Raw genomic sequence first — 14,696 nt, forward strand, 5'->3', positions numbered from 1 at the left:
AACTCCTGACCTCCTGATCCACCCACCTCAGCCTCTCAAAGTGCTGGGATTACAGGCGTGAGCCACCACGCCCAGCCAAAAGTCTGTTTTCTAAAGACAATATTAACATTTGTGTTTTATGGCCTTTAAGTTTTCAAAATTACTATGTATTTTGATAACTTGTTCAATATGCCACAAACAGAACAAAGCAAGCAAAATATTTATTATTTCCTATTTTATAACTATAAAAAACCTTTCTGTACATTAAGTAATCAAAACTATACAGCAGAGAATTATCAAAGATAAAATTTAAATGTTTTTTAAAGTAATACAACACAAATTAATATTTTCACTACTAAATAAATTCTGACATGAATTTGTATTCTAGTGGATATTCTGCCACTTCTTGTTGAATGGGTCTATTAAAGTTCTTGATGCTGAGTAAGAGCAATCCTAGTGTAGCTGAAATCAAATCATGTATTGACATTCACTCTTCTTTTTATCTACAGACCTATCAGAATTCAGAACTAAGCCATGCCAAATATGACATCAATTAGAGAATTCATTCTTCTGGGACTTACAGATGACCCAGAGTTACAAGTTGCAATATTCTTCTTTCTGTTCATCACACACTTATTGAGTGTAAGTGGAAACATGGCCATCATTATGTTAACACTGTCAAATATTCATTTGAAAACTCCTAGGTACTTCTTCCTCAGGAATTTCTCTTTCTTAGAAATTTCATTTACAACAGTCTGCATTCCTAGATTTCTGATCAACATTGCAACAGGAGACACAACCATTTCCTATAATGCTTGCATGGCCCAAGTATTTTTTTAAATTCTTCTGGGATCAACAGAATTTTTTCTTCTGGCTGTCACGTCTTATGATCGCTATGTGGCTATCTGCAAACCTCTACATTACACAACCATCATGAGTAACAAAGTCTGTAATGGGCTCGTAATCAGCGGCTGGCTGGCTGGTTTTCTCATTATTTTTCCCCCAGTGATTATGGGCCTCCAACTGGATTTTTGTGACTCCAACACTATTGACCATTTCATCTGTGACTCTTCCCCTATGCTGCTGATTGCTTACACAGACACACAGTTTCTAGAGCTTCTGGCATTTTTGTTAGCAGTATTCACACTCACTGTAACTTTGGCCTTGGTGTTTCTCTCCTACACACTCATCCTTAAAACAATTCTGAAGATCCCCTCTGCCCAGCAAAGGAAAAAGGCTTTTTCAACTTGTTCCTCCCATATGATTGTGGTTTCTATTTCTTATGGGAGTTGCATTTTTATGTATGTAAAAACGTCTGCAAAAGAAGGTGTGGTTTTGAGCAAAGGTGTAGCAGTACTTAATACCTCTATTGCTCCCATGTTGAATCCCTTTATTTACACCTTAAGAAACCAGCGGGTAAAACAGGCCCTTAGGGAATTCACCAAAAAAATATTATCATTGAACAAGCAACAGTGATAACTAAATCTGTGGCTGAAACCACAAATAAACCAATAAAAACACAAATCATCTTTCTACATAATAGGTATATGCAAAGGAACACGCAAACAAAGATTCACATCATTGTAGAGCTTACCTCTAGTGATAAAACACACATATGAAACAATCAATAAAATAGAAATTTAAGGGACAAATGCTATTTTTAAAAAGTAGAAGAAATGTAGTATAGAAAGTAATACGGTGGGTAGAATTCAAATTAAATAGCTTGGTCAAAGATTTAATGGTCATCTTAAAGCTTCTTTTATTTTTTTTCCTATATTCAAGCACATTTTTCTGTATTCTTAATTTTTTCCTTTTTTTCTGTAATTTTTCCACCTTATATCTATTTTATATATATCAAGCATATCAAGATTGTGAGGTGTGACTATTAAATAAATGTTGGTCTTTGCTTTAAAAAGATATATAGCAAGCTCTAAATAGCATATTCCAATCATACCTGAAAATAAATCATTTTATAAAAAATTAGCAGCAACCCACAATTAATGAATGGATTAGCATCTAATTTCAACATTGAGAAAACTGTGCTTTGTAGTCCCTTATTCTATTGAACCCTATATTCAGAATCTGTACATGGAAAAACAGCTGAGAAACAATAATCTTCTGTGAAAATGGGCTATTTCAAGCTATCCAAGTTTTGCCAACCCTGCTTCATCAGGAATATTTATCTGTGTCTTTCCAGATTACACATGTTCTGTTAAGCAAAAAAGGAAGTGTGAGAGACTGGAGTTGTTGGGGAGAATAATCTCCAATAAAGTGCTGCAAGCAGAGATATTAGAAATGACTGCTTTTATACTAAATGCAGTGACTTTACATTTTGTGATATATTATCACAATATCAAATTCACCATCAAATAGATGAAGGTAGGAGGTCATAAAAATGCAATCCATGAAGTCACTGAAAATTAATGCAGGTTTGATACACACCTCTTTAGCATGCACATAATGATCAGAGAACACAATTTTATTGATAAACAAATAAGAACAGTTCAAAGACAAATCATACACCTATGCAGTTTCCAAATAGTCACCATAAATAGTGCACACAATTTAATTCATAGGAATAAAAATATTTTAAATAAATATGAAATTCAGAGCCTTGAAAATTAAAAATTTAATTTGAGGAAAACCAAATACATACATATTTAATTTTATAAATTAATATAAAATAGTAAGATTGATACATAAACTAATTACTTATAAATTCTAATCTTATATAAGATCTGAGACTAGACCTTAAAATTTGTGTTATAATATTCTTAATACTAATAAAACCATAAAATTGTGTAATTATGTGATACTAAGGTAATAATTGCACTATGTGCAATTACATAAAAACATTACTTTTAAGGAAAAGTGTTAACTAGGAAATATTTATAAAGCAGCAAATAAACTGAATATGTATTTTAACTATGAAAGAAATTACTAAAAGATACAAAATTCTAAGAGCTATGCCTCTGAAACATTTCCAAGATTTTAATATTATTTTATTCTAAATTTTAGAAGCCTAAAACTTTCATTTAAAGTATATATTCTTGTAAATAGTTGTAGACTATAAAATGGTTGAAAAGATTCTCTTAGTAATATACAAAATATCCATAACATATATGCATGTTCCCTGTATAAAATACTACTATAATGGATCAATACTATAAGAAAGATACTAGTATAAGATAAGAAACATAAGGAAACTTGATTATGAAAATTTGGGATAGAATGTATCACTTTATCTTTTAAATAGGCCCAATGCAAAGACTTCATGTCTAAAACACCAAAAGCAACGGCAGCAAAAGCTATAATTGACAAATGGGATCTCATTAAACTAAAGAGCTTCTGCACAGCAAAAGAATCTACCATCAGAGTGAACAGGCAACCTACAGAATGGGAGAAAATTTTTGCAATCTACTCATCTGACAAAGGGCTATTATCCAGAACCTACAAAGAACTCAAACAAATTTACAAGAAAAAAACAAACAACCCCATCAAAAAGTGGGCAAAGGATATGAACAGACATTTCTCAAAAGAAGACATTCATACAGCCAACAGACATATGAAAAAATGCTCATCATCACTGGCCATCAGAGAAATGCAAATCAAAACCACAATGAGATACCATCTCACACCAGTTAGAATGGCGATCATTAAAAAGTCAGGAAACAACAGGTGCTGGAGAGGATGTGGAGAAATAGGAACGCTTTTACACTGTTGGTGGGATTGTAAACTAGTTCAACCATTATGGAAAACAGTATGGCGATTCCTCAAGGATCTAGAACTAGATGTACCATATGACCCAGCCATCCCATTACTGGGGATATACCCAAAGGATTATAAATTATGCTGCTATAAAGACACATGCACACGTATGTTTATTGCAGCACTATTCACAATAGCAAAGACTTGGAATCAACCCAAATGTCCATCAGTGACAGATTGGATTAAGAAAATGTGGCACATATACACCATGGAATACTATGCAGCCATAAAAAAGGATGAGTTTGCGTCCTTTGTAGGGACATGGATGCAGCTGGAAACCATCATTCTTAGCAAACTATCACAAGAGCAGAAAACCAAACACCCGCGATGTTCTCACTCAGGGTGGGAACTGAACAATGAGATCACTTGACTCCAGGAAGGGAACATCACACACCGGGGCCTATCATGGGGCGGGGGAGGACGCATCAGAGTTATACCTGATGCAAAATGATGAAAGTTGATGGGTGCAGCAGACCAACATGGCACAAGGCATACATATGTAACAAACCCGCACGCTATGCACATGTACCCTCTACAACTTAAAGTATAATAATAATAAATAAATTAAAAAAAAAAAAAAAAAATCTATGACAAGAACTCCACTGGTAGAGAACATACATTTCTAGTATCATTTTGTCCGCTTTGGAAATAAAACCTTGTCAACTTAAAAAAATAAATAAATAAATAAATAAATAAATAGGCCCAATGAAAAAAAATTTATCAGATCTTAAATTATACTACTATTTACCCATAAATGATCAACAAAAAATTTTAAAATCTCTTAGTTGATAGAGATATGAAAATAATTATGTTAAAGCCATAAGGAAAACACATAGTAAATGAGCAATTTTTACTCATTTATTGTTTTTTACCCAAGATTATTGTTTCTTAGCTGTTTTAAACTTGTACTCAAAGGTGAAACTAGTATCATTTGTATTCATGAAAACAATATAATAATGCACACCCCCCACTTTGTATTATAGAGATGTTTGTCCTAGATGCATTTAACCAATGCTAAAACATACAAAGCAGAAGCAAAATTCATAATATTCAAAATGGGAAGACAAATATAACATTTTTTCAGATTTTTTTTACAAATTTTCCCAGAAAAGTTTTTAAATTACTGGAAACTAATCAGAAAAATTTGAAGAAGTAAAAAATAAATGGAAAGATATCATGTGTTCATGGTTTCAAAAAATTAATATTGTTAAAATGTCTATACTATCCAAGTGAACGACAGATTCATTGTAATCCCTATCAAAATTCTAACGGCATTTCCATAGAAATAGAAAAAAAAATCCTATAATTAATAAAGAACCACAAAAAACCCCAAATATCCAAACCAACCATGAGAAAGAAAAAACAAAGCTGGAGGCACCACACTTTGTGATTTCAAACTATACCACACAGTCATAACAATCAAAACAGTATGGCACTGGAATATAAAACAGACACATAGAACAATGTGACAAATTAGAAAGCCCAGAACATAAATCACATTTAATAAGGTTCCAAGAATAGAAATGTGGAAAGGATAGTCGCTTTGATAAATGGTATTGGGGAAACTGAATATCTACATGCAAAAGAGTGAAATTGGACCCTTACCTCATACTATATACAAAACTTAATCCAAAATGGATTAAAGACTTAAATGCAGTACCTAAAACGTAAAACTCCTAGAAGAAAACATAGGGAGAAAGTTTCTTGACATTAGTCTTTGCAATGATTTTTTGGATCTGACACCCAAAGCTCAGGCAACAAAAACAAAATTAAACAAGTGGGACTACACCAAACTAAAAAGTTTCTGTAGTGGAATGGAACAATCAACAAAATAAAAAGAAAACCTATGGACTGAGGAAAAAAAAATTTCTGTTAAAAGGCTAACAATCCAAAATATATAAGTAACAAATATAATTCAATAGAAAAAAAATCCAATTTTAAAAATGGGCAAAAAACCTAAATAAACTTTTTTTTTCCAGAGAAGACATACAAATGGTCAAAAGGCATATGAAAACATTCTCAACATCACTAATCATCAGGGAAATGCAAATAAAAATCACAATAAGATATCACCTCACACCTGTATCCTCAAAAAGATAAGACATTAAGTGTTGAGTAAGGGGCTAGAGAAAAGGTAACAGCCATATGTAAATTGGTACAGTCACATGGAAAACAGTTTGTAGGTTTCTCAAAATATTAAAAATAGAATTACCACACAGTTCATCAATCCCATTTATGAGTATATATTCATAGGAAATGAAATCAGCATTGAAGAGATATCTACACGCCCATATTCATTGCAGCATTGTTCACCAAGGCAAGATATGAAGATAATAATCTAAGTGATAAGTGACAGATGAATAGATAAAGAAAATGTAATATATATATGCATACATATACGTTTACACACACAACACACACACATGCATAAAGGAATATTATTCAGTCATAAAGAAGAAATCCCTGCTATTTGTGAAAGCATGGATGAAATTATGTTCGCAATGCTTTGTCTGAATTCAATAGGTCATGAAATGATGTATTTTCATTTTTATTTGTGATTTCTCCTTTGACCCGTTGGTTGTTTAAGAGTATGCTGTTTAATTTCTATATATTTGCAAATTTTTCAGTTCTTTTCCTCATATGGATTTCAAGTATTATTCCACAGTGATTAGAAAAGATGTTTTGCACAAGTTTGATATTTTCAAACTTACTAATGCTGGTGTCATAAAATGGATTAGGAGTTGTCGCTTCTTTTTCTTCCTTTTTTTGGAAAAGTATGAGAAGGATTGGTTTTAATTCCTTAAAAGTTGCCAGAATTCACAGGTGAAGTCAGCAGTTCTTTGATTCTTTTTTGCTGGGAGGTTTTCAATTACAGAGTCAATCTCCTTACTAGTTACAGGTCTGTTCAGACTTTCTATTTCTTCATGATTCAGTCTTGGTGGCTTGTATCTTTCTAGGAACTTGACCATTCATCCAGGTTATTTAATTTGTTTGCACCTACAAATTTATGTCTTAGCATTGCTTACACTGTATTCATAAGATTTGATATGTTATTGGTTTTTGTTGTTGTTTTTTGTTGTCTGTTTGTTTGTTTGTTTGTTTTGAGATGGAGTCTCACTCTGTCACCCAGGCTGGAGTGCGGTGGCACAATCTCGGCTCACTGCAGCCTCCACCTCCTGGGTTCAAGCGATTCTCCTGCCTCAGCCTCCCTCATAGCTGGGACTACAGGTGTGCATTACCATGCCTGGTGAATTTTTGTATTTTTAGCAGAGACAGGGTTTTGTCATTTTGGCCAGGTTTGTCACAAACTCCTGACCTCAGATTAGTTGCCCACCTCAGCCTCCCAAAGTGATATGTTATGTTTTTATACTCATTTTCTCAAAATATTTTCTAATTTCCCTGTGGTTCTTTTTTTGGCCTCTTGGTCATTTAAAAATGTGTTGCTTAGTTTCTGTATATTTGTGCAGAAATTTTGTTAGTCATCACTCTGTTACTGATTTTTAATTTTATGTCATTATAGGAAAGCTGAATTATATATGTATACTTCTTAAAAAAAAAAAAAACTACTGAGACTATTTCGTGGCCTTACCTGTGTTCTATCCTGTAGAATATCCTGTGAACTTGAGAAGAATATGTATTCTGATGTTGTTGGGTCAAATATTCTGTATATCTCTGTTCAGTCTAGCTTATTATTTTATTGTTCAAGTCCTCTCTTTCCTTATCTTCTCTCTAGTTGTTATATCCATTATTGAAAGTGGAGAATTGATGTCTACAACTATTATTTTTTGAACTGTGTGTTCTCCCTCTCAATTTTGTAAATCTTTGCTTCATATATATTGAATGCATTATTAAGTGAGTAAATGTTTGTAATTTTTCAATCTTCTTCGAGATGAAAACTTTTACTAATATATAATGCACTTTATCTCTTCTAATATCATTACATTTAAACAGTATTTATCTAATATTACAGGTAATCCAGTCCCTTTTGGTTACTATTTGAATGGAACATCTTTTCCATACATTCACCTTCAAAATATTCATGTCATTGAATCTAAAGAGAGTCTCAGGAAGACAGCACATAGTTGGATCTTTTAAAATCCTTTCTGCAATTATGTCTTTTGATTGGAGAGTTTAATCAGTTTGGAATTTAAAGTAATTATTATAAGAGACGTGCTTCTGCTTCTTGCTATTTTGCCATTTGGTGTTTATATCGCCTATAGTTGGCCCTTCATTTCCACCATCACTGTCTTTTTTTGTGTTTAGTTGATTTTTTGTAATGACATATTTTCACATTTTATTCCCTTCTGTATATATTATATAGACATTTTCTTGGTGTTCATCATAAGAATTATATTTAACACCCTAAAATTACTAGAACCGAATTTAAATTTATTCACATTTAACTTTAATACCATAAAAGAGTCTGTTTCTATAAATCTCCCTTTCCCCTTTTGGTAATTGATATCACAGATTTCATTGCTGTGCATTGTGTGCCAACTATCATAGAACAATAGTAGTTTTACGCATTTTATTTTAGTTCTTTTATAATTAAAATTGGAGTTATAAAACAAATTAAAATAACAGTAACTTTTATAGTTGTCCGTGTAGTTACCTTTATCAGAGATCTTTATTTCTTCATATGGAGTGCTGTTACTGTCCAGTGTCCTTTCATTTCTACCTGAAGAACTTACTGTAATATTTCTTAAAGGTAAGTTCTAGTAGTAACGACCTTCCCTAGCTTTTATCTGGGAAAAATCTTAATGTCTCCCTAATTTTTGAAGAACAGTTGAGCCAGATATAGGATTTATAATTGCCAATACTTTTTTTCCTTTCAACACTTTGAACATAGTCATGTGTGACTTAATGATGAGGATAGATTCTGGGAAATGTGACATTAGGTTATTTTGCCATTGTGCAAACATTATCAAGTATTTTTACACAAACTTAGATGATATAGCCTACTACATACCTAGGCTATCTATATGATATAGCCTATTGTTTCTAGGCTACAAACCTGTACAGTATGTTACTGTGCTGAACAGTATGTTACTGTACCATGGGCAGTCGTAACACAATGGTGTTTGTATATTTAAACATCTAAAAGGTAGAGCATTGTGCTACAACATTGCTACAATGTTCGCTAGGCAATAGGAATGTCTCAGCTCCATTCTAATCTTATGGGACAATCATCATTTATGCAGTCTGCCATTTATCAAAATGTTATATGGTGTATGACTGTACATCAACCTACTCCCTATTGCCTTCATGGGTTCTAATAAGAAATGGAGGCCGGGCGCGGTGGCTCAAGCCTGTAATCCCAGCACTTTGGGAGGCCGAGACGGGCGGATCACAAGGTCAGGAGATCGAGACCATCCTGGCTAACACGGCGAAACCCCGTCTCTACTAAAAACACAAAAAATTAGCCGGGCGAGGTGGCGGCGCCTGTGGTCCCAGCTACTCGGGAGGCTGAGGCAGGAGAATGAGCTGAGATCTGGCCACTGCACTCCAGCCTGGGCGACAGAGCGAGACTCCGTCTCAAAAAAAAAAAAAAAAAAAAGAAATGGAGTGGTAGTCTAATTGAGGATACCTTGTATGTGATGAGACATTTATCTCTTGCTGCTCTCAAGATTTTCTCATTTTTGGCTTTCAATTGTTTTATTAAAAACATGTCTTGATGTGGGTCTCTTAGAGATTATCCAACTTAGATTTTATGTAGCTTCTTGGATTTGTAGGTTCATGACTTAACCTTGGGAAATTTCTAGCCATTATTTTTTTTAACATTATTTCGTCCCCATCTTTTCCCAGCTCTCCATGTGGGATAAACACAATGCTCCTGTTGACCTGCTTGATTGTGCCTCACAGATTCTTTAGTATCTGTTCACTGACTTCACTCTTTTCCTCGTACTTCCTAATTTCAATTGTTCTATTTTTAGGTTCTCTGATTCGTTTGTCTGCTTGCACAAATTTGCTTTTCATTCCGCCCAAGTTGTTTGTATTTCTGTTGTAATTTATGGCTCCAGAATTTTGATTTGGTTTCTTTTACAATTTCAATTTCTTTGGTTATGTATTTTATTTTGTTCACGTATTGTTTTCTTGTCTTCATCCGTGTCTGTCTTCAGTTTTTGGAACATCTTCAAGGGAGTTGTCTAATTAATTTATTTTTTAACATAAGAAAAGTATGCAAATTTTATTTGATGTTAAAATTTTAATTTTTAAATGTGCATAAAGGTCTTAATAGAAAAAAATAAGATTTGAAGCCTATATACCATTATAATAAAAAGAGATAAATTGTGGAGTTGTGACAAAAAATAGAAAAAGGAGTATAGGCTGGGGGCAATAAATTGTGGGAATGTGATTAGGAAATGTATAGGGGAAACTAATGAAAAGACAGGGGTCAATTTAATAAAATTTGTCTTACACATTAATCTCAGTGTTACCTCCCCATCTCTAGTGATAAGAGCGTTCTCCTCTCCTGGTACAGGAAGATCATCTTTCTCAGAGGAAATTTATACCCTGCTTTTAGGTAGAAAGTGGAGGGTCAAAGAGCTATTCCTGCATCTACTGTTTTCTCAATTGCCTTAGGCTCAAAATAATCAATATGCTAAAGTGGCATATGTGGGGATAGCATGTTCTGATCCCCTTATAATCTTATTTTGTATTGTTTTTCTTCTTTTTTTGTAAGATGAAATATATTTATTTGGTCCCCTGGCTTTATTATTTCATTTAGATAAATATAGGATTTTAACTTTTAGGTTAAGGGGTACATGTACAGGTTTATTATACAGGTAAATTGAATGTTATGGGGGCCTGGTGTACAGATTATTTCATTATCCAGGTAATAAGCATGGTACCTGATAAGTACTTTTTTTTATCCTCATTCTCCTTCAACCTTCCACCCTCAAGTAGGGTCAGTGGCTGTTGTTTTCTTCTTTGTGTCCATATGTACTCGAAATTTAGCTCACACTTATACGTGAGATCACACATTATTTGCTTTTCTGCAACCTAAGCAATGTAGAGGTCTACACTACTATGAATAGTGCTTCAGTGAACATATGCATGCATGTGTCTTTATGGTAGAATGATTTATATTCCTTTGAATATATATCCAATAATGGGAGCCCTGGGTCTAATGGTAATTCTAAGTTCTTTTAGAAATTGCCAAACTGCTTTCCACAATGCTTGAACTAATTAACATTCCCACCAATCAGGTTTAAGTGTTTCCTTCTCTCCACAGTCTCACCAGCCATCTGTTATTTTCTAACATTTTAATAGTAGTCATTCTGACTGGTGTGAGATGATATCTCACTGTGGTATGGAATTGCATTTCTCCAGTGATGTTGAGCAATTTTTCCTATGCTTGTTGGCCACATGTATGTCTTCTTTTGAAAAGTATCTGTTCATGTCCTTTGCCCACTTTTTAATGGGGTTGTTTGTTTTTTAGTAGTAAGTTTGTTTAAGTTCCTTACAGATGCTGGATATTAGACTTTCGTCAGCTGCTTAGTTTGTGAGAATTTTCTCCCATTCTATAGGCTGTCTGTTAACTCTACTGATAGTTTCTTTTGCTATGCAGAAGTTCAGTGGTTTAATTAGGTCCTATTTGTCAGTTTTTACTTTTGTTGCAATTTCTTTTGGCATCTTTGTCATGAAATCTTTGCTAAGTCCTATATCCAGAATGATATTTCCTAGATTTTCCAGGGTTTTTATAGTTTTAGGTGTTATATTTAAGTATTTAATCTGTCTTGGGTTGATTTTTGTATATGGTGTAAGGAAGAGGGCTAGTTTCAATCTTCTACATACGGCTAGCCAGTTATCCCAGCACCATTTATTAAATATTGAGTTCTTTTCCCATTGCATATGTTTGTCGATTATGCTGAATGTGTCAGATGGTTGCAGCTATGCAGGCTTATTTCTGGGCTGTCTATTTTGTTTCATTGGTCTGTGTATCTGTTTTTGTACCAGTACCATGCTATTTTGGTTACTCTAGCCTTGGAGTATAGTTTGAAGTCAGGTAATGTGATGCCTCCAGATTTATTCTTTTTGCTTAGGATTGCCTGGGCTATTCAGACTCTTTTTTGGTTCCATGTGAATTTTAAAATAAGTTTGTTGTAATTCTATGAAGAAATGAAGAATGTCATTTGTAGTTTGATAGTAAGAGCATTGAATCTATAAATTGCTTTCAGAAGTATGGTCATTTAAAAAATATTGATTCTTTCTATCCATTAATATGGAATGGTTTTCCATTTATTTGTGTCATCTCTGATTTCTTTGAGCAGTGGTTTGTAATTCTCATTGCAGAGGTCTTTCACCTCCTTGGTGGGCTATATTCTTAGGTACTTTATTCTTTTTGTGGCTATTTTGAATGGGATTGTGTTTTTGTTTTTGCTCTCAGCTTGAATATTATTGGTTTATAGAAATGCTACTGATTTTTGTATATTGCATTTGTATCTTGAAACTTTGCTCAGGTTATCAGCTGAAGGAACTTTTGGGAAGAGATTATGGCATTTTCTATGTATGGAATCATACCATTTACAAACAGAGATAGTTTAATTTCCTCTCTTCCTATTTGGATGTCTTTTATTTCTTTCCCTGCCTGATTTTCTGGCTAGGTCTTCCATTACTATGTGGTATAGAAGTGGTGAAAGAAGGCATCCTTATCTTGTTCCTGTTTTCAAGGGAATGCTTCCAGCTTTTGCCCATTTAGCATAATATTGGCTGTTGGTTTTTCATAGAGGGCTGTTGTTATTTTGAAGTAAGTGTGTTCTTTGCTTAGTTTGTTGAGGGATTGTAAAGAGAAGTTGATTTTTATCAAAAGCCTTTTCAGCATCTATTGAGATGATAATGTAGTTTTTGTTTTTAGTTCTGCTCATGTGGTGAATCACATTAATTGATTTGTGTATGTCAAACCAATGTTGCATCCCAGGAATAAAGCCTACTTGATCGTGGTGGATTAGTTTTTTGATATGCTGCTGGATCTGGTTTACTAGTATTTTGTTTTGTATTTATCCATCTATGTTGATCAAGGATATTGACCTGAAGTTTTCATTTTTTTGTTGTCTCTGGTTGGTTTTGGTATCAGGATGATGTTGGCCTCATAGAATAAGTTAGAGAGGAGTCCTTCCCACTCAATTATTTGGAATAGTTTCAGCAGGAATAGTAACAGCTCTTTCTTACACATTTGGTAAAATTCAACTGTGAATCTGTCTGTTCCTGGGCTTTTTCTGCTTGGTAGTCTTTTTATTACTGATTCGAATTCAGAGCTCATTGTTGTTCTCTTCAGGGATTCAATTTCTTCTGGGTTCAGTCTTTGCAGGTTGTATGTGTCCAGGAATTTATCCAGTTCTTCTAGCTTTTCAAGCTTGCGCACATAGAGATGTTCATAATAGTCTCTGATGGGTTTTTGTATTTCTGTAGGGTGAGTAGTAGTGTCCCTTTTGTCATTTCTGATTGTGTTTCTTTGGATCTTCTCTCTTTTATTCATTACTGTAGCTAGTGGTCTATCTTATTAATTCGTTCAAAGAACCAGCTCCTGGAGTCATTGATCTTTTGTATGGATTTTCATGTCTCAATTTCCTTCAGTTTAGCAATGGGTTTAGTTATGTTTTTTCTGCTAGCATTGGGATTAGGGTTGGTTTGTTCTTTCTCTAGTTTCTCTATTTGTGATGGTTAGGTTGTTAATTTGAAATCTTTCTAACTTTTTGATGTGGTCATTCAGTGCTATAAACTTCCCTATTAACATTGCTTTGACTGTGTCCCAAAGATTCTGGTATGTTGTATCTTTTTTCTCATTATTTCCACAGAATTTCTTGATTTCTGCCTTAATTTCATTATTTACCCAGAAGTCACTTAGGAGCAGGTTGTTTAATTTCCACGTAATTTTATGGTTTTGAGTGATTTTCTTAGTATTTATTTCTATTTCACTGCACTGTGGTCTGAAATCATGGTTGGTATGATTTTTTTTTTAATTTATTGAGGATTGTTTTAGACCCAATGTGTGGTCATTTTTGGAGTATGTGCCATCTACAGGTGAGAAGAATGTATATTCTGTTCTTTTGGGATAGTGAGTTCTGTAGATGTTTATCAGATCCATTTGATCAAATGTTGAGTTCAGCTCCTGAATATCTTTGTTAATTTTCTGCCTCATGATTTAATACTATCAGTGGGGTGTTAAAGTCTCCCACCATTATTGGTTGGTTATCTAAGTCTCTTCATGGGTCTCTAACAACTTGCTTTATGAATCTGGGTGCTCCTGTGTTGGGTGTGTATATATTCATGATCGTTATGTTGTCTTGTTGAATTAAGCTCTTTACCATTGTGTAATGCCCTTCTTTTAATTTTTTTATCTTGATTTAAAGTCTGTTTTGTCTGAAATTAGAATAGCATCCTTTGCCTTTTTATGTTTTCCATTTGCTTGTTAGACTTTTCTTCATCCGTTTATTTTGAGTCTATGGGTGTCATTGCATGTGTGATGGGTATCTTGAAGATCGCAAACCATTGGGTTTTAATTGAGGCATTTAGCCCATTTACATTCAAGGATAGTATTGATACATGCAGATTTTATCCCATCATCATGTTGTTAGCTGGTTATCATGCAGCATTGTTTGTGTGGCTGTATTATAGTGTCACTGGTCTAGGTACTTAAGTGTGATGCCAGTAATGGTCTTTCTTTTGTAGTTGCCGGTAATGGTCTTTTCCGTAGTTATCACTCCCTTCGGGACTTCTTCCAAGACAGCTCTGATGTTGATGAATTCCCTCTGCATTTGCTTGTTTGAAAGAGCCTTGGTGACTTCTTCGGCCCCCGCATTTGTGGACCGGAGAACATCACCCGAGAGCGCCGGCGCGACTTCCCTGGTCCCCCACACCTGAGGACCAGAGAACCTCGTCCGAGAGTGTATGCATATTTGCAATAAAAGACTGTCACTTTCTTATGTACTTTGGCCTCATGTTTAATT

General features: G+C 34.0%; 1 protein-coding gene across 1 annotated transcript; it reads left to right on the top strand.

Annotated features, from left to right (window-relative positions):
* Positions 1-2,558, top strand: LOC108586215 (olfactory receptor 6C65-like). The gene is given in 1 exon segment (XM_017959389.3): positions 1-2,558. A coding segment is annotated over 1 exon segment (942 nt). The 5' UTR covers positions 1-513; the 3' UTR covers positions 1,456-2,558.
* Positions 2,559-14,696: the final 12,138 nt, after the last annotated feature.

Source organism: Papio anubis, chromosome 9, assembly GCF_008728515.1.
Source record: "Papio anubis isolate 15944 chromosome 9, Panubis1.0, whole genome shotgun sequence".
NCBI classification, from domain to species: domain Eukaryota; kingdom Metazoa; phylum Chordata; class Mammalia; order Primates; family Cercopithecidae; genus Papio; species Papio anubis.